This window comes from Hoplias malabaricus, chromosome 1, assembly GCF_029633855.1.
Source record: "Hoplias malabaricus isolate fHopMal1 chromosome 1, fHopMal1.hap1, whole genome shotgun sequence".
In the NCBI taxonomy this organism is placed as follows: domain Eukaryota; kingdom Metazoa; phylum Chordata; class Actinopteri; order Characiformes; family Erythrinidae; genus Hoplias; species Hoplias malabaricus.
The window spans coordinates 39,003,202-39,028,989 of NC_089800.1; the positions used below are offsets into that span (position 1 = coordinate 39,003,202).

Sequence of the window (25,788 nt, forward strand, 5' to 3'; positions counted from 1 at the left end):
CATGCATTATACACTCAAACCCAGACCCAAACCCCAACAGACCACAATCCCAGACGACATATACTTTAAATAAACCAGTAATGGCTTTTTCAGTTCCCAGAGTGGTAGCGCTGTTAATGTTCCTTTACAGTGGTTCAACAACAAGAGCACCAATGAAGAGGACATCCAGATAAGTACTATAAAAATCTTTTATTGCATAAATGCATTATTCTATACAGGGTTTAATATTTACAGTATCATCTAGGTCATCTTATAAGAATTTGTCATCTCTATTCTATGTGGTTAGATACTCTGCATGCAAAGTTTTGTGGGTCTGTGTGTAGGTGTGCCGACTGTGTGATTATTTGTGTAAATAAAGTGATTCTATCAAGCCATTGCACCACCATGCTACTCCACAAACATTCCTCATAGGATCCCAATATATTTTCATATTTATTAGCTTTAATATTATTATTATTATTATTATCATCATCACTGGCTCAGAGTTCCAGCATCTCCTAATAATTTAACAATGTCTTCTAGATTTTCACACAAACATAAAAGGATGCCTGTAAAACTTTGGTCCAGGGAAAAGAAGCTTTTGAAATGTAAAGATTAATCAAGCTATTCATCAGCTAATGAAAAAAAAATCTATATTTGAAATATAATGTATCTACATGTATCCCACAGTTATCATCAAATAATATTTTCAAACACGTATGGTACAGTGTCTTGTTAACCCCCTGGTCTTCAATATAATCAAGTGCTACGAGCTAATGTTATATTCTGGTTAGGACAAAGACGGTGTGAAGACAAACGCCATGTTCTCATATGTAGACCACCAGGTGGAGCCATTGTATTGTAGAGCACACTCATTCTCAGTCTCTCTCAGTACATTAGGATTAGCATTTCAGTGCAAAAGGGGTAAACAGTGTCTCCACAAGCAGTAGTTTAGTTCTTGCTGTTAAAGGAGTAGAAAATGCACGGCTTGTGTTCTGCAGCACATCTGTACAGACGAATATGGCTTTAGTGGGAGGCTGCTGGAGGAGCTGCTGGCACACTGGTATTGGGTTCAGCCGCCTCCTCTGTGCCCCCTGACGCTGTCTGTGCAGAGTGTATCCACCTAGAGACCGTCATGCATATACGGAATCTGCCTAACGTGGACGTCTATTTACAGTTCTACAAGATCACATGCATTCAGGGAGAGCAGTCCTTACGAAAAACGCAGGTGGAAAACGTGGAGTCATGGGGTTCTTATACAGGAGCCAAAAGAAGACTGACTTTCTGGTGAAAATAACCCTCACTAAGCTGCGTCAGGCACAGAGCAGGAGCAGCCGTTGGATGCTTGATGCTTTATTGTGGTTGGTATAGCACAGTGATTAACAGCACAGGGTTTGACCCCGCCTTTGTAATCTCACTCCACTCTACCAGTGAGTCCTTAGGCAAGACACAGCATTCCACGACCTCAGAGTGTCAAAGAAGCTTGTGGCTTAAGAGACAATACTACGGCCATGTCCAGATCATGCCTTCAAATGCACAGTTCAACTCTGCAGTGGAACTGGGTTATCACCACAGACAGAAAAAAAAATACACAGAAGGTGGTCAAATACGCAAATACGGTTCTTAAGACTTGATTTCAAGACACCATCACAGTCGTGGACTGCCTATGCAGTTCAGCTAAAGACAAGTCTAAAAAGCAGCGGGACACTCTAAAGTGTGCAATATCGGGACAATGATTTTAGAAGGAAAGCTCACTGTAATGGTTACTAAGGGTTTGCAATGAAAGGAGAAGAAAAGAAGCGGCAAGATGAGGGAGCATGCCACAGCAACTGAGCAGGGGCAATGACACTGAGACACTTTGATCAGGAAGCATCGAGGGACAGAGTGGCCATGCAGATGCATTTCATGAAGAATTACACATTATCAGGATGAAGTGGCATAATACTTTACGCTGTGACACAGATCAGATGCGTTCAGAGCTGCATGGAACCCCAAACTGAATCTTTTCCAGTTAGATCTTAGTGTACTTTCTGCACATATCACTGTCATCAATGTCCACAAACTGATCTTTTTTCTTCTCAGTCTCATCATGTTCAGCTGATGGTGAGCTGTTCATTGCTGCCCTCCAGAGTACACTGAGATACACTGAGATGTTTGTTGTTTCTTGCTCATGAGGTTTATAGATCAAACGAAGGTCATTACTAATACTGATGTGAGCATGTGGGTCATTTTTTTATGATCTGAGCAAAGAAAGGGACTTGAGCGATGAAGCTAGTACTGTGAAGGCAGCCATGGACCATCTCAGGCCCATCAGATACAGTCTTAAAAATGGATAGCAATCTTCTTCAGCTCAGGCTCCCTCAAAGACTAACTTACAGAGAAATTAATGTCTGCATTGTTTTCGTTCGTGGAATAGAACCTTTAGCTATGTAAATGTACCAAAGAAACCATCAGAATATGAAGCGTTAGCTTCCTCTACTCCTGCACCAAGTATTCATTGTTTCTTGGTATCATGGTATGATTCAGGTGTGCATGGTAAGGGTAGAACACAATTATGACCCATCAGGCTGGTCATAAGCACTGAGCTGAAAAACCCTGCCTAAGCACAATGCTTCAGTCCTAGCCTCTGCATATTTTACTGTTGCCTCTGCTCTTCTAATTCGCCTCCAACTCAGACGAGGCATGGAAAATTGATGAATATTTATAGAAGAAAAGCTTTAGATTATGATAATATTTCGAATACATTTCAATAATAAATTTGTTTTTAAAGATTTTTTAATAGTCCTCATATTTCAATAATTAATAAGTAAAAAAAAAGTAAGTGCCTTGATTTCCAGTAAAATTGAAAGTACTGTGGCTAAAACGTGCAAAAAAGCGGCAGCACTCTTTATGTGTTCAAGTACAGAGTGAAGGATTCAGTTCTTACTCTTAGTTAACAGTTTTTTGTTTTGTTTTTACTGGAAATAATGGCCTTTTGTTTTCAAAATACTGACCTTATTCTCTAAATCGTGACTTTAGCGAAAAACTGAATTCTTCTCAAAAATGTATTTTATTCTTAAATTACTGTCTATATTCTCTTTATTCTCAAAATCTAAATTTGTCTAACCATTAAATCACAAAAAATATCTAACCTTTTCTTAAACAGGGTTATTAAAATACAATCACAACTTGTATTGGAGCAGAGAAAACACAAAAATACACAGGGCAGAGGACCACTGAGACCAGACATGATCTGTGTTAACATCCTGAACTCTTGAAGATGTGTCCAGTTAAATGCCGTTAAAGTAGAACAGAGACATTGCTCCTGCTGTGGCCTCTCATATTTCCATGTCATGTCCAAAAAACACGTAAAAGCAAATAAACAGGCTATGGTGCAGATGTTGAAGTTCCTCTCTGCTAAGCATGTTATGATCAGCCCAATTACAGCGGCTCTCCATCCCATTCGGTGCCTGAGAGCAGCTCATCAACGAATCCCTGCTGAAAACTGGAGCCATGGAGATGACGGGTTGAAGAGGCGCTTGCAGACTCCTGTATGTTATTGCATTAAGGAAACAGAGGTGGCACAAGAGGGGAAAAGAAAGGAGAGAAAAGCATAGTCAGCCCTTTAAAGTCCCTGCCAGTGAGGTGGAGGGGGCTTAGAGAACTACAGCCCCCTGCTGGCTGTCACTCGAGTCAACAGAAGAAAAACAAAACACTGGTGGAAAAAAAAGACCTTTTCCTCTGTTCTTTCACCGAGGTGTTTGGTTTCCTTTGATCTAATGTTTTCGCAGGTTCGAGTTCTGGTTCGTTTCTGTGGCGGTTGTTTATTTTAGGCAAAAGGAAATGACGTCACAGACGGACATGCACATGCAGGCTCCGCCCCTCGCCCTGCTCACAGTGCTTCAGCTACTCCATGCCGTTGCGCAGCATCTGATTGGCTGCGATGAGCATGACGCTGATGATGAAGGCCATGGCAAAAGCACAGATCAGACTCTTGCGTACACATGTCTGCCGGTTCTTCTTTTTGGGGTGCACTGCATATGGACACAGCACAAAAAAAGACAAGACAAGAGCAGACAGAAAGGTCAGTCAGGAGTCAGAGCAACATCATCTCTTCCTACACTCTACTTGGGTTTATAGAATTCATGCAGTTATAGGTGACATATGCACACTTAAACTTTACACCATATTATTACCATAAACATTGCTGATTGAATCCTGCATAAGTGCCAGGATTGTTTAAAGCACTTTATACTTTTAAGCATTCCACTTACACCATGCTAGAATATTAGGTGTACAATTAAGTTTTAAGTTCTCTCTCTCTCTCTCTCTCTCTCTCTCTCTCTCTCTCTCTCTCTCTCTGTCACTCATTCATATATTAATTCTTTGTTTTCTTTTTTACATTAGTGTTCCAACTTACATTAATAACAGATTTGTTTCTCTAAAATATTGTTTCTACATAGAGGCTCATAGAGGTTTGGTGGTCCTCTTCAGTTCCATTATCAACTGACACATCAATGTCAAAAGACCAGGTGGAAAATTAATTCTCAAATGGTTTCTACCCTCTCGAATTTAAAGTTTCCTTTATGCACACAGCTCTTTTCCCTCTGGCTCTTTCTGCGCGCAAGAGGATTTTCCCTGTGAGGGTTTGGAATAGGAGGGAATTTGACAGTTTGGGGGTGGTGTCATGGCCTTTCTCTCAATTAATGCTATTGGCTGATATCTCCTAGTTGTGTCTAGTTCTGTGAGTGCCTGCCTCATTAGACCATATAGAAGACTTCTAAAGAATAACACACAGAGGATGAGTACTGTGGACATTTGTCTTTCATTTTGAAATGGAGAAAATGGAAAATAGAAGATGACCTAATGTCCAAAATAATTTTTTTTCAGAGTATGATCTCTGTACAGTGAGACCAGGCGAAACACAAAGTAAATGTAGCTAAAGAACAGGAGTAGTCGCGCAAATGAATCGATTCTTTGTGCATCTGGATGTAGGTATTGACTCTTGGCAAATGATTCAGAGAGTCTAACTATCACATGGTACTATGATCTGAACCTACAGTAAACAGTGGATTTTGACCCTATCCCTACTGTTTATCTATGGCTCTGGTGCTGTCCTGGGGAAAACAGCAGTGCTGTGAACTGTAAAGGTTTCTCCTAGTAGATGGGATACAGCGTATGAGGCGTGCAGTCACAGAACCAGGAGACATCAGCCATTAACATTCACTGAGAGAAGCGACCCTGATCCCACCCCACCCCTGTCAAATACCCTCCTATTTCAAAATGCAGATGTGAAAAATCCTCTCAAGTGCACAAAAACACTTGCACTACCCTCCATTTTGCACTGTGCTACTATTTACCCTTCTGGTAGGTGCTAACTGCATTTCATTGTTCTATCTAAATCTATCTATTTATATTTTCCATCAAGCACCCTCTAATTTTGACATTGATGTGATACCATACAGGTTGAGTACAAAAAAAAATGGAAGTCCACATAGAACACTTGTGGCTTTGGGCAGTGCTGCATGAGTATTGAGGGTCACCCAGGGTCCTGGGCTGAGAACACAGCAGTGGATATTACACAGATTGCAGGGCAGCCTCAACCTGTGATCATTTTCTAACACTCCAGTCCTCCTTGGACACAAAGCAACAAGTCAGCAAGTCTATGTGCCTCCAGCAAATCCATGGCCTGATTACGGAGGAGGCATAATAATAAGAACGCAGGTACTCTGCAGTCTGTATGTATCTCTGTGTGTGTGTGTGTGTGAGCTGTTGAAAAAAATCTAGACCTAGCCACATCTAACACCGTGTGCTGCGGTAGAGTTGATCTAGAACTAAGAAGTATCTCACTGTTCACTTTGAGGACAAACCTAAGTGGAATAATGGATAAATAATAAATAATAATAAAGATGACATACTTGTACATAAATATAGACATGATTACCCCTGAGCAGAGAAAAGGCTTCGGAAAACAAAGCAGAACTCCCCAGTAGATAATGACAAAGATTAAAATCTTAAAATAAAAAGAAAAATACATTGAGTTCAAATTCTCTCCTGGAATTTTTGGTTTTATGTGTTAAAAATCTCTTATTTTACCTGAGTCAATATTACTCTCTGTTAGACAGATTTTTGCAAAACACACCTTTTTTTAATTTTTTAATAATGTCTCTCTAATCCAATTACTGTTCTTTTGTCCTGAAACAGACTGAAGGTACCATTATATCCAGATGTACTCCATTACCATACACCCCAGCCTAAAAATTATAGAACGGGTTTCTGTAGAGAGATAGTCACTTGGTCTCAGTAAAGAGCTAAAGCCTTTTTGTTTGCGGCCGTATGTGTTAGCAGGGCTTCTGCTTGGTCCAGGTGCAGGTGGATCATGAATGATTGAAGCTGGCACCAGGCTTCCAGCAGAAGGTGTGTGAGTGTGCGCCATTAGGGTCGAGGACATCTGCTGTTGCTTGCAAGTTGGAGAGTTTCTATACAGGGCGGGTATGGAAGGATGTCTCTGATACATTTAACAGTTGACCCTCTGTGCTGAATCGTGTTACAGCAACTAGCAGCACAACCCAGACTGTCTACTCTCTTAAAGAACCAACACCTCTACTGTAGCTTTAAAGAAACGGTTTATAGAAAATAATTTTATACAACTTATACCAAAACTCCTTCAGTTATACTAATCTACTAGTGATGGGTGGATCAACATCTTTTGAGCCAAGTCTGATGTTCTCTGACACAACTGGCCGATATCAGATATCAGAATATAATCCCATAATGCTTAAATAACCATTTTTAAGCCAGTCAAACACTACAAAGCAGTATCTGGACTTTTATTCAAATGTCCTTTCCACTGTTTTCAATGCAGCAGTTACAGAATGACAGAATGTATCTGCTTTACCTTTTAGGATTCAATGAAAAATTTGAATTAGTCGCTGGAGAATAAGAAGTAAACATTGCCTTCATCACTAAACAATCCTAAAAGAATACCTGCACACTTAATATCTGTCTGTAACTGAATTTCATATATTTTTGTAAGGATGTGCTCTATTGCAATATAGGTTTCCTTCAAAAGGCAGGCCTACATAATGCAGCCTCTGCAGTGCTGAGCCCATAGTAGCAACAACACAGGCTCTATTCTCCCTATTACAGGGAAGTGGAGCATCACAACTATTTTGAAACTGTTATTTTAAGGTACAGAATTAATTTAAATAATCCTTTAAAATATTTAACAAAGTGCATAGTATACATCTGTCTGTAACTGTCTGTAACTTCTTTTCCAGTTCTGGGTTACGGTGGATCCCGAGCCTACCTGTACTCACTGGGTGTGAGGTGGGAACACACCCTGGAGGGTGCTCCTGTCCATTGCTGGGTGACACACACTCACTCACACCTATGGACACTTATGAGTCGCCAATCCACCTTCAAACCTGTGTTTTTGGACCGTGTGAGGAAACCGGAGCACCCAGAGGAACACACCAAACTCCTCACAGTCAGTCACCCGGAGCAGGGTTTCAACCCACAACCCCAGGACACTGGAACTGTGTGACTGCAACATTACCTTTTGTGCCACTGTGTTGCTGCAAAATATATTTATTAATTCAACTGCATTTTTTTAAATAACTATATCCCTAACTTTTTTTCCAGTTCCATTAGCTAGGTAAGATTTGTTAGCTATCCACTGATCACACCTTGCCAACCAGCAAGACAAGCACACGCTTCCTCTGAGACATGTAAAGCCTGTCAGTATATCAATAAATGTATTCAATTTTAAATACAATTTACATTCAAATACTTTTAATAACATTAATAATAATAAAACATCATTTGGAATGTTGGAGCCTATGCAGAATTATTGAGCACATGGCAGGAACACACATTGGACAGTGTGACTTTTCAGGAAATGTACACAAACCAGCTCATTTTAAAATCAGTGTCAATATTTACTTGCTGTCTTCATTTGTCTATGAACGAGGTTACGAATATCCTTAGAGCTGTGGTAGTGTTTTTGGGCAAGTTTGAGCTCTATTCCCTCCCACTGTAAGAAGAAAATATTTAAAATTTTCCAGGTAAAATGTCCTTAAGCCTAAAGTTTATATTATTAATATTTATTACATGAAGGTTTTTGAAAACTTTTTGAATGAACTCTTCATTAAACTGCTTCAGCAAGTCTTTATGTACTGTAGTAAATTCTTGTGTGACTGTAGACTAGAGGGACCTTCAGCTTGACACGACTGGCCCTGTGAGGGAGGGAGTGACTCTCGTAAATATGGAAAGAAGCTGCACAGGCAGGCTTCTTTCATTTTTTTCCTCCTGTTTTAATAACCTGGAAAGGTTTGGGAATAGTCTGTTTCAAGCTGTAGTGTTCTGACACAGGCCATGAATGTGGTACCAAAGATTTTAGCATGCTGGGGATTCTCCATGAGGTGGAAGGATTCAACAAGAAGAAAAACAAAGCAGGACACCACCAGTGATACATAGTAAGATGGTAGCTGGTTGTTTCAATCACAAGATCACTTTTTTGTAGCAGGCATATCGAAAAGGAATGGAAGAAAAATCTCAATGGAGTCACAATGGAAAAGGAGAAGTAAAATAATCTGAGCTGATTTTGTTATTGTTTTTTTTTTACAGCTTTAAATATTATCATCTTATTTACCAACAAAGGTGCCCCTTACCAAATTTTCTTATAAAGGAATTCTGTAAAACTGAATTTTTCTATTTATTTTTTCTCTTCTTGCACATCAATCTGTTCAGCCCCTTCAAAGCATTAAGATTGTCCTGGTCACAAAAATGGTTCTGTTGTCATACCCCAAAAATGTGGGAATGTGTTAAAATCTTCTGCATTAATAAGTTCAAAAAATAAAAATAGTAATAAAATAATTCTCATGATTGTGATTGAAATTTTCATAATAATGACTTACTTTTTGACTATATTAAAGAAATGGTAGGATGGGGAGCTAAGTCCTAATTTACTATCGTAGACCACGTTCAGAGAAGTGTCCAAGAGGGTTTGGGCTGGAGTTCGAGGTAGCTTGAAGGGGTGTGCATATAAACTCACCTCCCTCAAACTCTGTTTGGCAGTTGCCAGAATTCTCATTCAGACTCTCCTCCTCATTGATGATAATGTTTTCAATGTCCTTCATTGTGAGATGGTCCCGGAAGGCATGGAACAGGATGTGCTTGAGTTCTTCCAATGTTATCCGCTGCATGTCGAACTGCAAAACAGGAGGAGGAAAAAAAATTGTATAATAAAAACTTGTCTTCCAGAGATTTCACCATTGCAGGACAAGTCACTGTGTATATAGCAGACTGAGTCAATAGCTGGAGAATAATTATATTTGCTACACTGCAGTGGGGACAATTACAAAAATCTAAATAAATTAAAGACTTTTACATGCTGCCAAAATGTTTGCAAGCTGCGATTTCTTCCTCTGAATGTATTATGCAAAACTGATTCTGTACACCGTCTGCATTTTGGACAGAAAATTCTGATGATTTTGCATGATTGTATATTTTTAAACAAATATTGGCGGTACCTTCAAACTGTCACTGAAATTAAAGGAGAAATTTGTAGGATATTTATAATAAAATGTCCAGTGTGTGTGATCATAGATTAAAGAAACAGTCAAAGCTAAAACACTACTGCCTCTCACAGCATTGCTAAAGCAGTATATTAGTATATATAATATAGTACATTATCAGTATATATAGTCTTGCAGCCATGAAATGACCAAGTGAACAGAGTTAATGTTATATTTTACCGGACCCAAAGCCCCATTGCCCTTCTAAATATCTCCATGTCCAGAGGGAGTAAAATGAGAGGAAATATTGGCCCTGTGTTTGAAAAGTGGAGGCAGCTTAGAAGCAGCAACACTACAGAACAGAGGCAGAGCTGGCTAATTTTCTTCTGAACAGGTAACAGCTAATCATTTCTGAAAAAAATATAGAAGTACAGATGCCAATGTATAGATTAAAGGGAGTAAAGGCCATATATTTTTTTACTTTTTCATTTAAATACAAAGAAAGTGAAACATAGTGACGTTTGAAAGGTGTTAGGACTGTTTTATACGAAGAAAATAAATAACAACATGCTTGAAAAATGTAAATACTATAGTTTGTTTTAAAGAAATTGATGCAGATTCATTTGTGCTTCGTCGTGCTCTCTCTCTCTCAGGCATCTCTCTCCGCTGTTTTAAAACTGTATTATATTTAAAACTGTGTTATATTATATTTAAGGAAGATAACAGACACATGAACAAAACTGAAGCTGCAAGATTTTGCACAGCAGCTGCCCATGAGCCAAAAGTAGTCATGCTCAATGCTAAGTGTGATCTAAAGGGTAATAAAGCCCCTGAGTACTTGGCTCTGGAGTAATGGATCTCCATCAAATACCTCATGCATGTGTTGAGAGTGGCATTTGTGATACAAATGCAAACATCCAACACCGGTACATAGCTAAATGCCATCAAATCCTCACACCAATGTTTCAGCATCTAATCTATAATATTCCAGAAGAGCAGTAGCTATTCACTGGATGGGAGGACAAGCAGCACAATATCAGAGGATAATTTGTGAAAATAGGCATTAATTAATGGAACTGAAGTCACTGGCTGAGGCATTTGCCCATGACACATTGAGAAATTATAAGCATCTGTCCATTTCCTTCTAACCCCATGTCCAATATTTTGCCTAGTGTTTTTCTGTCACTTGTATGGATCTGTATATGTTCTGTATTTATTAAATCGCAGAAGCATCATCCATCATACAAATTGATATTTCAGAGAGAGGTAATTACAGCAGCGGAAGATCAGCGTAACGCCTTATTTACAAATCTGTCAGGTTAAAGGATAAACAGTCATTTCAGAAACACAGAGAAAGCGATGCTGCTGGTGACAAGTTAACACTCCACATCATCAAGCCTCTTACAAGCAGGAAAGTAGGCACTACTACAGAGGCTGCCAAATGAAATTTTCTTTTTCATTTCAATTTCTCAACAACGGAAAGAAAATTGGGGCAGACAGAGGAAGTCATTCTGCTCAGTATTGTACCAAAAGATTCAGTGTCTAATCAATGTCTAACTTATTATAAAGGCTATAAATTGTTACAGCCACAGCATGTGCAACGTCACTAAGTTATCATTTTGTTACACTTTTTGCAAGCGTAGAAATGAAGGAAATGAAAGAAAGTGAAAGTGTAGAAATGAAGAGTTATCATTGCTTAAAGCTTGAACATGATTTTATTTAAAGTGTAAAGTAAGTAAATGTGACTTTACCATGCTTTACATAAAATACCAGTCAAAGCTATACCTCCTACAATTCTTCAGGCTTTTTGACATTACAGAAACACAGTGAAAAAAAAACCCAACAACAATATAAAATAATGTATTTAGAATTTTGTACTAAAAGGAAAATAATAATAAATATCAATGCTCTCTAAAGCTTTAGATTCTGCAAGGTAGTCCCACTTTGCTTTGATGTAGCTTGGAATATATTGAGCATTCTGTCAAGCAGCTTCATGAGGAGCCACGGGTCACGCTGCTCCAGCAAGGACCGAAAAAAGACTTATTGGAGAAATTATAATTTGTACAGTTCTGTGAAAGTTAGTGGAAAAGTATTAATGTTAAATTAATATATTTCTTTATATATTAAAGCATAAATTAAGATATTTCTGAGGAGAAGAGATACAAAATCATCTGCCTGCATAAGTAAAAAAAAAAAAAAAAAAAAAAAAAAAAAAAAAAAAAAAATAAGTCTAGTCATTACTGAGAATGGAAACCGAAAAAGCTGTATTAAATTTAGTTGCTGGTGTTCTCATAAAGACAAACTTGCTCAACATCACTTCAGGAGTGTCCAAAACAACAAACTACTACAGGTAAGCTACAAACTGTGATTTTTTTTTATCATTATTTTGAACAAGGGCATATCTGATGGTATCTTGCATACCAAATCACACCAGATTTCTGTGTGCAACTAACCACTTGGCTTATTGGACTGTTGTCTCAGCGCCCAGTACTTAATGACAAAAAATTGATACATGTGGCTACAATTCACCCAATAAAGTGAAACTCTCCATGGGTTTTTATATTGTTTATTTATTTATTTATTTATTTATTTGGATGTAACCAATATTGGTGTATGCACTCCTTGGTGAGCAGCTAAAGAAGATCTTTATGACTTGAATATTTTTATTTATCCAATAAAATGGCATATGTTATTTCAGGCATAGATAAAGCTTTAAAGCAAAACAAATAATACATACAAAAACAACAACAAATTGTTGTCACATTCATTGTTACAGCCTCAAAACTAAACTTTGGAGCTGTGCAACATTATATTCAGTTGTTGTGGCTTCTGTGCCACTATCAGTCATAACGTTTTCTTCTGAAAGCGATATGACCGAAATAAATGACAGGTGTTGTAAGACTTTGCACAGCATTTTATATAAATAATATATTATCATATAATATTTATAATAGAGTTGCAGAGTGTAATTCACTTTTACAGCACTGAAATATTACTGCCATTTCCTAGGCTTGACAAGAAAACAAAATTGCCAAAGACAAAACAATTAGCATGACGAGGAATTCATTCAGCTGCTGGTAAAGCAACAAATATTCAACTGAGATTTTCCCTCCATCCCTATGCCAAAGACAAAAAGAGGCAAAGAGAAAAAAATTGTTCATGCTTAAGGTCTCAAGTACCTTTGTAACACCTCACCTTCAATATGGACAAAGCACAAAGCTTTGTTAATAAATTATTGCTGTATAATTGTAATACTAGGGCAATACTAGTTAGACACAGTTCAGTGTCATATTTCTAGGGTGTATAGTAATCATTTTCCTTCATCAAATGTTGCAACAAATACAGCAAAATTGTCAAATTGTGAACGCAGTGCTGAGCAGCTTGGCTCTGTGTTGAGAGCTGGCGAGGGACTTCAGGGGAACTGGAGCAAACCTCGATGGCACTGATGTGACCTTTGACTGACCCATGGCTAGAGAAGTGCCATAACTCCAGTGACATTATTGCACCCGTGGTTCAGTGTGGAACAGTGGGGGGTGGTCAGCAAACTCAGTCGGTGGTCTCGTGGCTAGATAAATTGCATTTTCTTTTCAGCCTTGTGCTTTTTCTTCTTGGAAACTGTGGAGTGCATTTATATATCTGGATCCAAAGTCACAATGACCTTCAAGCCTTAACAGCAGAACTAGAGGCAGTGACTAAGCTTTGTAAAGGTGAATGTGTGCGGGGGGGGTGCAGAGCGTGGCAGGGGGCTGTCTGGTCTATGATCTGTTCTGTGTCCTTTGTTTTAACATATGGAGAGCACGGTCATAAGTGAAGTGAACTGTCTATACAATCACAATCTACGGGGCTAAATAAAGCTGAGGCTTTAGAACAAAGCTAAAAAGATTTTACCCTTCTGCTCCACTGCACTGACTGCACTAACAAAGCGAGAAAATCCACCTCTAGTACTACAACAGAATTCAGAAAAACTATTATCTTGCTGCAAAGTTTGCACTTGGCGACAAAACACCACACACTCACCAACACATACTGCATTATAGCCCTTACCATCATGAGTGCATATGAGCCAGGATCAATTTTACTTTCTGATAGCTTGCTTTATATTTCGGGACTAACTAAGCAGGATTTCATGATTTCCAATATTCAGTTTAGGGCCAAAACACACATTGATAAGTGGATTGGCTCCTCAAACGTGTCCATAGGTGTGAATGTTTGAGTGTGTGTCGCCCTGCGAAGGACTGGTGCGCCCTCCAGGGTGTGTCCGACCTTGTGCCCACTAAATGCGGGCAGGCTGGATGAGTGGTTACAGACAATGAATTAATTAATAGTCACTACTTGATTTGTTTTTCAACACAAAAAACCTGCCTCATGCATTTTTAGTTTGAACATTGAACAATTTAAAAGAATACATGCATATTAATGTGCCAGCCACAAGCTATGTGCGCTGAGCTAATATATGCTTTCCAGAAGTGTATTTGAGAAGATTTCTCTCTCTTCTGGTAAAAAAAAAAGTGATATTTGAGAGAGAGAGAGAGAGAGAGAGAGAGAGAGAAAGAGAGTTTAAACTGAAGGCAGTTTCTCCACATTAATTGAAACCTCTCACGTAGGCATGTCACCCATTGCAACCCGTATAATCATGAGAGATGCTGGCTTTTGCACCTATCCCAGACAACAGACTGGATGGTCCTTTTCACCATTAGCATGGAATCCTCCATCCTATGTCAAGCTGAAACATGGACTACTCTGAACAAAGCACATGTTTCTATTGTCTGAGATGCATTTTTTGCATTTATTTTTTGATGTAGCAGTGGAGTGTGTTATGTTGCAAAGTTTTTCCAAAGAGTTTCCAATCAGATATTTGGCTGTATTTATTGTGATAGAATAACCGTTTCTCATGCCAAGCCATTTGAGGGCTCAAATGTCATGCACTTCAAAAGTTTCACCATATACAGAGAGAGCTTTCTCTGAATTACCTCAATCTTTTTACAATATTATACACAGTAAATGGTAAAATATATTGAAGTTCTTGCACTTTAATACCGACTTACTTTGAAGCTGTGAACAAAATATAATATGCAGATGTGGAGGCTTCTATTAAATTATGTGCATTAATTATTTTCTGATGCAGAAAAATGAAAGTTATATCCAGATTGATGTCAGTACTACGGATTTCAGGGCACTCAAAATAATTTTCATAAAGTAGTATGTTTTCTTATTAAACAGAATTATTTATTAGGAATAATGGTGTATATTTCAATTTTGGTTCCAAGAATGACATTTTGGTGATTGGAAATCTAAGAAAGTATGACACCAATTGTTCTAAAAATATCAGCATGGCAACTTTCAACATGGCAAGATATTCAGGCTAATGCACTGTGATGGCACATTGACAATTCTGTGTATTGTGAGTAGTGGGATTAAGGTTACAGTGTGTCAGTCTGTACTGAGCTGTTACTGTAAAACAGCGTGGGGTGTATCGACACATGCTTCCTGCTGAGTATAAATCTGTTAAACACCAATTACCAATGTGCTAATGGACACTGCTGCTGTAGTGCACAGAAGCTGTGGCCAATTGCCCTGCAGCCTAACCATAATCATATCACAACCTGACCACAGCTATGAGCCTCAGCCTGTGCTTGTAAATGATAACAGTGTCAAAAGTGAATATTGTATCTTCATACAATAACTGTAAAAAGAAGGGAGACACTCTTAAACATTTTTAATTAAAATCAAGGTTTTGAGGCTACCCTTGTTGATGAAATATATTTTATATACATTCTTTACAACGAAAATCTAAGCAACAATGAAAAAAATTTGAAGACTTCAACTAATAAAACCTTAATGAAAATGTGAAAGGCAGATAAATGAATCTGTTATTTCTGATATGGAAACAGGAAGTCACAAGGAAAAGAGGAAAATTCTCCATCGGTTTACTGTTGCCAGGGCAATGAGAGAGGCCAGTCATTTATGAAAATTATGAAAACCTTTCAAAATAAATGACTACAACTATTTTTTATTAAATTGACTAAAACTAGACTTAAACTATTCAAATGACTAAAATTAGACTAAATTTAATACACATTGTAATCAAAAGATAAGACTAAAACTAGATCAAAAAATTAACTGCTAAAATTAACACTGCATTAACAGCCTCCTGCTTTCTCCCTTTTAACTGCTTCTACTAGGAAAGCTTAGACTAGATATTGGAACAGTGTTTGAGAATTTGATTGCATTCAGCCACAGTCTCTTCCCAGTGGTATGTGAATGGTGATCCATCACTCCAGAGAACACATTTCCAAAGCTTCACCGCTCAATGCCTGGGGGGATTTATACCCCTGTAGCACGATTTACATGAGAGCATGAGGGAGTGAGTGCATGTGAACAATTAAATAATTATACAAAAAGTATTTCATAAATCAGAATTCATAAAACACACTGCACTATATGAACTCTCCTGCAGTTTCTTTTTTATCATGTTGTAAAATAATGTACAGTGTTGCCACTCTCTAACTACATAAACGCACACTGAAATGAAATCTTTACCCTTGACTGGGTGGCCTGCTTTCAGTTTCATCCTGCAGCAGCACTTCTTTTAAGTCATAAATCAACTCATCAGGCCAGTTTATACCTACAAACCTCTGAGTCCAGTTTGCCAGCAGTCTGACCTTGTCTGACCATTGCATGACTTTATTCCCTGGACATCCTCAAGCTCCACTCTGGAGGACGAGATATGAAATATAATAAAGTGTAAGTTATGGCCACTTCTTGGTGCCTGGACTTCACAGGGCCTGTGGATGCTATATTCAGAATTCAGTTCAATTAGGCTTAAGCCACTGTTCTTGTGCTGGTTATTGGTCCAGGATACTTAGACAATGATGAACATCTCTGAGCAGACACTTTGACAGGAATACAAAACAGCAATGAGCACCTGAAGAAAACACACCCTCCATCATTCTCCAGGCAAATCTCTGAGCTCTGGTCCTCAGAGAGACTGCTTTTCCATTTCCTGAAGCCATTTAGCAGACCACCCTGAGTCACAGCTCCACCATTACCACAAGCAGCCATCCAGAACAGAATTTAAGGGGGCATGCCTGATGGCATTTTAACACACTCCTGCAATATAGCAGGTAAAAGCATAAAAGTATTGTTCTGCATTTGAGATAAATAGTGGATATAAGTGTAACAGTCGAGTAGTTTTTAATTATGTGGTTAATATCATATTGTTTACCATAAAATTTAACAACAGTAGCCATAGTGACCTATACATCAAACTTTAGAACAGGCTTCTCTAATCTCAGTTTTGTTTGGCAGGTGCCTCTGTGTATGCTGAAATGAATCAAGTATTTTGAGACCTGAGCCAACACTAAGTCTTGGTAAAGAGAAACTAATGCTCTGGAGGCCCATAGCACCTCACCTCAGTCAACTCATGAAAGGCCAAATGAAGAGCAAAAAGGGCTAAATTACTAGTGCCACCCAAAAGAACAATGTGTTCCCTGTTCATATCTTGCCTTCTAAAGATACCCAAGATAAAAATCATGTTTTTTAAACATGTTTTGCCTTCTTAGTTATTAACCCTGATCACATTTTATCATATCATTAAAAAATGTAATTGTTTTCTTGAAATCTGCAACCAAATATAGAAAGAACTTTCCCTTAAAAACCTATGATTTTTGATAACTTGGTCATGCACCATGCTGCACATCTCCGACTGTGGGTCACTATCTGTGAGGGGTTGGGGGTGTGTTCTCCCTGTGTATGTGTGGGATCCTATTACCGGTGACGGTAATATTTAATTGTTGTGTATTCGTGTGGTATTTTGTTTTTTGGGAATTTTAGCTGTGCATGCGTTAATACAGATCAGTAGATTCTTTTTGTTCCTTGTTGCACGTCATTTGCTAATGAGTTTAGTGTTGAATTATATGGACATTTGTAGTTTGGTAATTTGATATAAAAATACTGAATTTTGATAGGCAGCTCTTCTCTTTACCCAAGCAAAATTCTCATCTAGCCCATATACCGTGCGTAATGCAAGAAAATGCATTACAATTATGATTAGTGCAGCTAGTTTCTCTGCCAGACTACCTTCAGAAATCCCTGTTATTGCTGTCTGTAATTTACTCTAAAAGTTTCTGAAAGTGCAGTACAAATAAAATCATATTCAATAAAGTGCATTAAATCACAGGGATTACTGACTCTGTAGGGGTATGGCTTTTTCAGCCTGACATACCAGACATAAAGGCCTACTGAAGGACACCACATAAAAAGCAATATGCCAACGAATTATTTAACCTACCAGACAATTTTCTAGCATGCACTGCACACATATAAATTGTACAGGCATGTCTGGTGAATTTATGGACGAGAAGCACTTTAATCTGACGGAGCTCCCAATGAAAAGAAGCCCCGAGTGCGACAGAGTTACGATGTGCCAGGCTGCCTGGCTAAGCCCAGGATCAGAACGAACCACATGCCCTTGTTGTTCAAGCAACAGCTCAGCAACAATATTGATCCCAATCTCTTAACAGCCTGCATTATGCAACAGGACCAATCACCCCCCCCCCTTTTTTTTACGCCCTCAAGGCTACAATTTATGACTCCATTATCAAGGCTCACCAACATGTCAGAGAGCAGCATGTTAATAAAAGAGAGGGTATTAGCATGGCATGTGCTAATAACCCTGCAGTGAGGGAGGACAAAGAAACAGAATAAAGAGTAGATGTAAAGAGTAAATATCGGCACGCAGACAAGCAAAAGGACAATGTGCCTTGTCCACCTTCATAGAAAGGAAGAGCAAAATGGATCCCAGCCTCATTTTGTGTAAAACCCCTGCTTTGTAACAATTCTTCACACTGCACAACTCCTCAGTCATGTGTTAACCCAGCAATCACATGCTTCTAGCCAGCGTGAAGTCAAAAATCCTTTAATAGTCTTGGAAACTATGTACAAATTCAGGGTGCCCACTCTGACAAGGTTAACTCATCCACAAGGTGACATATGATATTACTGACATGACGTGTTTGGCTGCCCATGTAAATCTGTCACTTCATGCAAGTTTGAGCCAATCCTAAAGTCTGAAGGGTTTGAGTGCAAATCACGTTCAGTGTTTAGCAGCTTAGTACTTATTTGCATTCAATTAAGTCCCTATAAAAACCTAAAATCAGATTTTATCTGGCCTTGAATAAGGAGCTGTTTATTACAGAAAGTCTGATTGACCTGAATAATTTGATTAGCCTGTAGTTTGTGTAGCATTTTTCAAATCCATTTTTCCACATTAAACAAAAATTAGATTTGTGAATTAGGGACATTTTAATCAGTTTCAGCAAAATTAGCTGCTGTGAAAGCTAGCATCCTAACTACATTCTTGCCAACCATTTCAAGTTGTTTTTTTACTGCCATTAAACCCCAAATTTGCTGCATGTAAAGCCTCATTGTACCCAACAGACCAAAGGTTTCTATGAGGTTTCTATTTGTTTAAAGCTGCATTTAGCCCATAAAAGCAGCATAGGAATAGCACTACAGTAATGACTGCACATAATAATACCATTTTAATTCAGACTTTGCATTTGTGTTGTACCCTGTTATTTACTTCTCAGTCCAAAAAAACAAGTCATTTTCTGAATTGATATGCTAATGATAACCACTTTCATTCTAGAAGGGACAGGGTACGTTGTGTGGTCATGGCGTTGTTTTAGAGAACTCAACAATAGCCAATGTAGAGTAAAACCCTTAATATTTTATTTTTCAAACATTTAAAAGCATTCAAGCATCTCAGAGATGAGAGCCAAAATCAGCCACTAAATCAGGAGCTTGTGTCAGTATAACATATACTGCACATTTTCAAGTCAAAACTTTGTAATTCACTGAAGATATTCATTTCTTCTCCTTTGAGTTTTTGTTAGGGACACTTTATTAAGAGCAGTGGAAAGTTTGTTTGATGTGACTCATAGCAAGTCCTTACAGGCTGCAGTTTCTTGGATGACACATACAATGACACACAATGGGATATAGTAAACTAAATCAAAGCAAAGGTTTCATCCATTCCCCATTTCCAGGTAGGGCAGAAAATCAGAAGTGATTTTTGGCACAAATAATGTTGTAGTATGTAACACTTATTGAGTCATATTTTTAATGACTGTAAATTTCCAAAGCCATAAAATGTTTTTGACTGAATTTAACTAAATTATTTTATCCATCAAATTACATTAAAGGAACATTACGTAATATTTCTACCTTAAACTTACAGCTTCAAAATCACTGTGAAGCTCCACTAACCTACAATATGAAGTATAGAGCTTCTGTTTGTACTACTCTGGGCTATGCACTGCGAAAACTGCAGTATGTAACTTGTGGCAATAAAGCCTAGCTGCAGAAATGAACATCCTGCCAGATGCAATCTCTGCCTCCATGACATCACATGCACACTCTGCCACAATGACAGAAACGGCACAGCGGAAAGATACTGTTTAGCTGTTTCTGCTTTACGAGTCAAGGGATATCTTAATGCAGTGTAATCTAAAGTTCTGGTGCTATATATGATGACCATAACATTAGTGTAGCTATTTCTGGTGCTACATATGATGACAGCTTCCACTAAATGTACTACATGCAGCTGAGCAATAGCTTGCTGTTTCTGCTAATAAAACAGACCTTATCATCGTGGAAGGTTTGTTTATATTTTTTAGGGTCCCATATTCACTATTTCACCCCATTATTATGAGTGTAGAATAATGGTATATGGTGCGTTTAGTAGACATAGTCCCTGTCTCTCTGTAAGTTGGAACGTGCCCGGTTCAGCATGTCCTCTATGTATCTCTACAAGCTGAAGCTCTTAGCAGTAAAGCAGTTTTGTTTTGTTAAGCTCATGTCTTTTCTTGAACTTGTACTATCATTACTGAATGTAATACGGGACAAAGATGAGTTTTTATTCTGTGTAGATTTCCTGTCCTTGTATCAAATTTTGGTTACTGAAGATGTATTTAATTTTGTACAAATATGAAGTTAAAAAGTAATACATCTTGGGGTCAGTCAAATTTTTCGGTTTATTAGACCACATTTCTGAAAACTTTTTTTTTTTAATATTAAAATTAAAAACAAAAATTAATAAATAGATAAACCCTAAATAAAATGTAACTTGCATTAAAATAAATACTGTGGCAAAAACAAAATTCTGAAGTTACAAAACGTTAGACAAATATTACAAACTTTTGATCATAAAGCTAATTTCACATCGGACGATACACTGCATTAATCAGTGTAGTCTCACACCGGCCATGCACATCAAGCACAAATGTATTCCTCAACAGACACAACGTAATTCTGTTTCCGTGGCAGAGAGTGCACTGATGTGATGCATATGCTGGCAGTGCATGTGAGGCAGAGAGTGCATGTCTGCAGCCAGAACCTTCTAACTTGTGGAGAACAAGTTAGAATATATATATATATATATATATATATACACACACACACACCGTTGCTTTCAGTGTTGCTTTGTCTGATCTTGTACATATGTTTGCTTCACCTCACATTGGTTCACAGTTGGTTTATGTTTTTCTGCCTAGTTTTGTGGACTTTATCTTAGTTTGTTTATTCTATTTCCAGCTTAGTTTTTTTTCAGATTATGCATTGTTTCTTATTTTTATTAATTGTTTTAAATAAATTTACTTGCATGCATGTTCTCTTATTCTCATTCTCTTATTTTTTGGTCAACCGTGATACAAACAGAACAACTTCTCTGTGATTAGAAGGATTCAGTTAATATTTATTAATGTAATATGACAATGAACATTGTGTACAAACTGTTCACTGATCACACATTAGCAGGGAGTTGATGATAAAAGTTTAATCAAAATCTAGTCTAATATGTGTGACAAGTGAGAGTAATCTCTCTACACATAGCTGTAATTATGAAAGTCAACAGCAGAGATGCTATCCTACTCAAATAAGGTCATAACATTGCTCATACTGTAAGACATGGTAAATTAACTGGCAAGTCTGGCAGCTTGTTAAATGTATTTTGAGGCATAATTTACCCCTTGCGCTGACAGAGTATCCAGTTCAGATCCAAAATAGCCATGATTCAGAATATTAGTCAGCAGTGGAAAGATTATGTCAAATCCATACAGCATAAGCTGGGCATTAGCTATTAGCCCATATCTCTGTCACAGAAGTTATTTCTCTCTCACTGTGTGAAGACTGACCAGGGCACATGGCTTGTGTCAAATGTATGAGCTGACAGTGCTGTCATATCAAATAGTCTGCAGCTGTGCTCACTCACAGGGGTGTCCACTGCCTCTGTTCCTCTCTCCCCCTGTGCTCCTCTGCCCTTTTCCTTTGTTATTTAGTTGCCAAATCCGGCCTCACTGCTGAGTCTGGACTGCAAATCTGAGTGACCTTTCTATGCTAAAGCAGCTCATAGCCTGTTCTGAACATGAATTCCCATGAATCTTTATGAAGTCCCTTACTTTGAGGGGAAAAAAGGGGTAACTGACACTTTCCTTGTTTTATGACATTTAAAATGACTGCAGAACAGTTTATGATTGAGTTGGACAGATCAATGTTGTGTGAGGTTGATACCTACTGCAGATTTTCTTTTAGCTCAGTGCTTACCAGCTCACCCAGTAAGTAACCAAATTCAGTAGGGGTACTGCCTAATGTCCAATTCCTTCCTTGAGGACTAGAAAATGTGCAGCAAATGGGGCAAAATCCCTCTTAATCCGCCTGATTTCAAAAGAAATGTTGAAAGACCAGTGCAAACTTTTGGCCATATAGTATATGCAACATATCTAATAGTGTGCAATACTTCCACAAGCATGAATAACAACTGCAATTTGATTTGCTATGGTATTAACAAGCTCAGCCCATCAAAGCTCAGCCACGCTTACATTAATTATTTGGCCAGATTTCATGGATGCAATTCCTGCACTTTTATTTATTGCTCCAGGTAGTCCCTCAGATTTTTAAGCGGATTCAGGTTTGGAGATTTTGCAGGCCAGTCCAGATGTGTGAATGCTCCTGAATACCTTCGTCATTACCATGCCAATCAGTTACAATTGCTGCCTTGTGAACCCAAGTATTATCATCTTGGAATTCAGGGATAGGAATGTTATGTTCCTCAGTAAGATGATAAGCAAAAGGCAAAACCAGGCATTGTGGTTCAAATTTACCATGACCCCAAGTAAAGAACACATTTTCACAATATTAAAACACCCCCAGAACATCACAGCACTTCCTCCAAATTAAACCATACATTGCACACAGTCCTCATTGAAGGTTTCTTGAGGTATACAATGAACATGATACCCTACATCATTCACACACAGGTACATTTTCAATGAACAGTCCAATTTTGTGTCTTTTTGTCCGCAAATTTGGGGGCACAAGTGAGAAAAAGCCTCTTGCATGCCACTCTGCTTCCTATGTTCATGGTATGCAATTCTATGTGGAGTGTTCTTTCAGAAATTAGCTGTGGAGAACCTGCATTGACTTCTAGAAGCAATTCTTGTATGGAAGCCATGAAACACATCAGTGGTCCCTGTACATCAGTTTTGTTTTTGGCCACAATTCTCAGGAGTATTTTCTGTAGAATGGAATTTTTGCCACTGCTGGTTGATCCATATGACTGTTGTTACGACCCAGTCTAGGGTTGAGCCGTAACAGAATGAGGAATGGGTTGAAATTAATATATATGAAGGGAATAACTGTAGCAGATGTAAATGGTGAAACAAAAAGGACACAAACGGAAACACAGAATGAATAATGAATAGAATATATATTGTAAATGTGATATGTACAATGAAACCAAACACCAGTGAACTTCAGGCTGGCCTTTAGCCGACAAAAACAACAAACAAACACCCCTCCTAACTGACCCACAAACAGCTCTAACTTACCTAAGTGTAAACAAAAGGAAACAAAAGACAACACCTTACCTTCCTCCCTGTCTATACACAAAAACACACACAAAACCCACTCCCAAAACAAACGGCAGCCAACCCTACTCTGGTGAAATATATACACAAAATTTACAAAAGATAGATCTAGCATCAGTGTTCAAAAGGGCAAAAACAAACTCGTAGTCGAAATTGGAATGGATCAAAGTCAAAACCAGGCAAACAGAATTCAATATACACAATACAAATCACAGCACAAAACAAAGAGCTCTAACATCGTACACAGACACGTATTTATGACTCCCGCCGAGATGACGTAGACGAAGTGATGACAGACAACACATGGACTGGATGGTGGACTGGATGGTGGACCGGACTCTGGACGGTGAACAAATACACGAACTGGAACATGGAATGGAACAGATTGCAGAACCTATACATTTACAGAGATAGTGAGAGAGAGAAAACACACACATACACAGCGCAGCGTAACACTGTACACTTCCTTACAATGGCAAAGGCAGCTACTTCCTTCACATTGTGGTATATGGCACACCCAAATGCAATCATTCCTTTTTTGCCAATCATTAAAATGCTTTGTTATCTATTTTCCACAAACTGAATGAGATATTCACTGCACTTTAAAACCTTTTCCAAACCTAAGACTTCTGTCACTCACCCTGCAGCTATTCATAACCCGATCATCCTCATGAAATGCCATCTGCAGGAGCCTGAATTTACTATGATCTTAAACATGCTAGGTTTATGCAAAATCTTTGTCAACGGAGCTTAATTATGCTCATATATACTGAACCGCCCAAACACAACATAATTCATGCGATGAATGAAACACAGCTATCCATATGTTTGTTATAAATATAATGTAAATCAGCCTCTAAGGTTTAAGCACCAACTGTAGTGGACACAACACCACAAATTTGCAAGAACCCTTTTTGCACCCAAAAGTGTCAGGGAAAAAAAATAGAAGTTTTTCAAAGGGCTCAAAGACTTGAGTTGCTTTAGGCAATGCTAAGCTCCTTAAGTTATTGCAGCTCACACTATGTTCAAAGAGCATACACTCTAACCAGCAAGCAGCCAAACCATCAGCTATTAATAAATATGAATCATGAACCCATCAGCAAGAGGGAACCTCTCTTTAAACTACAAGAACAAAGCTAAAGAGTCATTAAAGCCAATCAGTACACAAATTCTTCTGGGACAGTCACTGGATCTGCAAGTTTCACACTCACACTGCTTCTGTATAGCTGAAATGCCTAATCCCAGTATGTGTCTGCCTGTCTTTGAGTTTAGGGTATTTCTGTCCAGTGAGTGTCCCCATATGGCCCCATTTCCATATCTGAAATTAAAATCTGCTCCACTGCTTTCATATGCATGCTGTCCATGACACTGAAGACAGTCCTGCCATCCCATGAATGTAAATTCACTGAGCCTCATCTGCCATCGACCCAGATGGCTTGTAGACTACCGCATTACTCTACATGTATTTCTAAAGGAACTATTCAGCAATTCACCAATCAATTCCTGCTTTCTGCGTTCCCCATTTCAGATACAGTGGTATCCTTTCATGTATCATGTACAGCCTATGGAGGAATTCCATTTGGTGATATGGCCTAAATAGTTGTCACTGTACTTTTTGGAAACATTCTGGCAGTTTTACTGTATTATTTATTATTTTTCTGTTTGTTTATGGCATGACTGGGGTGTTATATAGGTTTGTTTATTCTTGTGTCAAGAGTACATAAAATATGAAAACGTATTAATTACTTCATGTATATAATGAAGACAGGGCAGTATGTTGGCGCAACAGGTAGTAGTGTAGAATTTGCTTGGCCATGCAAAAATGACAAAAAACAGGCTGAATATTACTACAACAGCACTGACACTTTACTACTATAGCAGCCTAGTGGAAAATCCTTATTTCTACGTGAGAGAAAGACAGAAAGAAAATGAGTCAGTTCGGCAGTTGAATTTGCAGTACCTGAGCCACACAAACATCTGATGCCAAGAAGTCTTGAAATGCCTCTCTGTGGTTGTACTTTTGCTTGAGGTGAATGGATATTCAAGTACATTTTTGTCTGTCTTACACTACTCGACTGGTGCAAACGGAGTCAGGCTGGGGTTGAACAGATGGCCTCTTAAGGTCCAACAGAGATGTAGGGTTTGTAAAAAAAAAAGAACTGTTTAGCTAATGCCTTGGAGGTCATGTATTTGGTCAAAATCCCACAAGCATGCAGACAGACACGTCCATGTGATTGGACACTTCACATCATATTATTTATTTTCCAAGCTTAAATGTAATAATAATAATAATAATATCCATCCATTCCATCCATTATCCATTCCGCTTATCCAATTTAGGGTCGCGGGGGGTCCAGAGCCTACCTGGAATCATTGGGGGCAAGGCG

General features: G+C 38.3%; 1 protein-coding gene and 1 long non-coding RNA gene across 5 annotated transcripts in view; one reads left to right on the plus strand and one right to left on the minus strand.

The window, feature by feature from the left end:
* Window positions 1-225: 225 nt before the first annotated feature.
* The window catches only part of caln1 (calneuron 1), a 92,827-nt gene continuing 67,264 nt past the window's right edge, over window positions 226-25,788 (minus strand). For all 3 annotated transcript variants that reach the window (XM_066662512.1, XM_066662510.1, XM_066662511.1), the window contains 2 exons: window positions 9,014-9,170; window positions 226-3,992 (listed from right to left, as the gene is read on the minus strand). In XM_066662512.1, the coding sequence (XP_066518609.1) occupies window positions 3,865-3,992; window positions 9,014-9,170 (285 nt within the window). In that variant the 3' untranslated portion in view covers window positions 226-3,864. The remainder of the gene's footprint in view (window positions 3,993-9,013; window positions 9,171-25,788) is intronic.
* LOC136689624 (uncharacterized) lies at window positions 3,861-7,754 on the plus strand. Of its 2 annotated transcripts, XR_010801729.1 has the most exons (5): window positions 3,949-4,042; window positions 4,422-4,490; window positions 5,424-5,682; window positions 7,017-7,149; window positions 7,239-7,754. It is a non-coding gene; the product is annotated as an uncharacterized lncRNA (long non-coding RNA). The 2 variants fall into 2 exon arrangements; XR_010801730.1 differs by lacking the exons at window positions 4,422-4,490; window positions 5,424-5,682 and having other exon boundaries at window positions 3,861-4,042.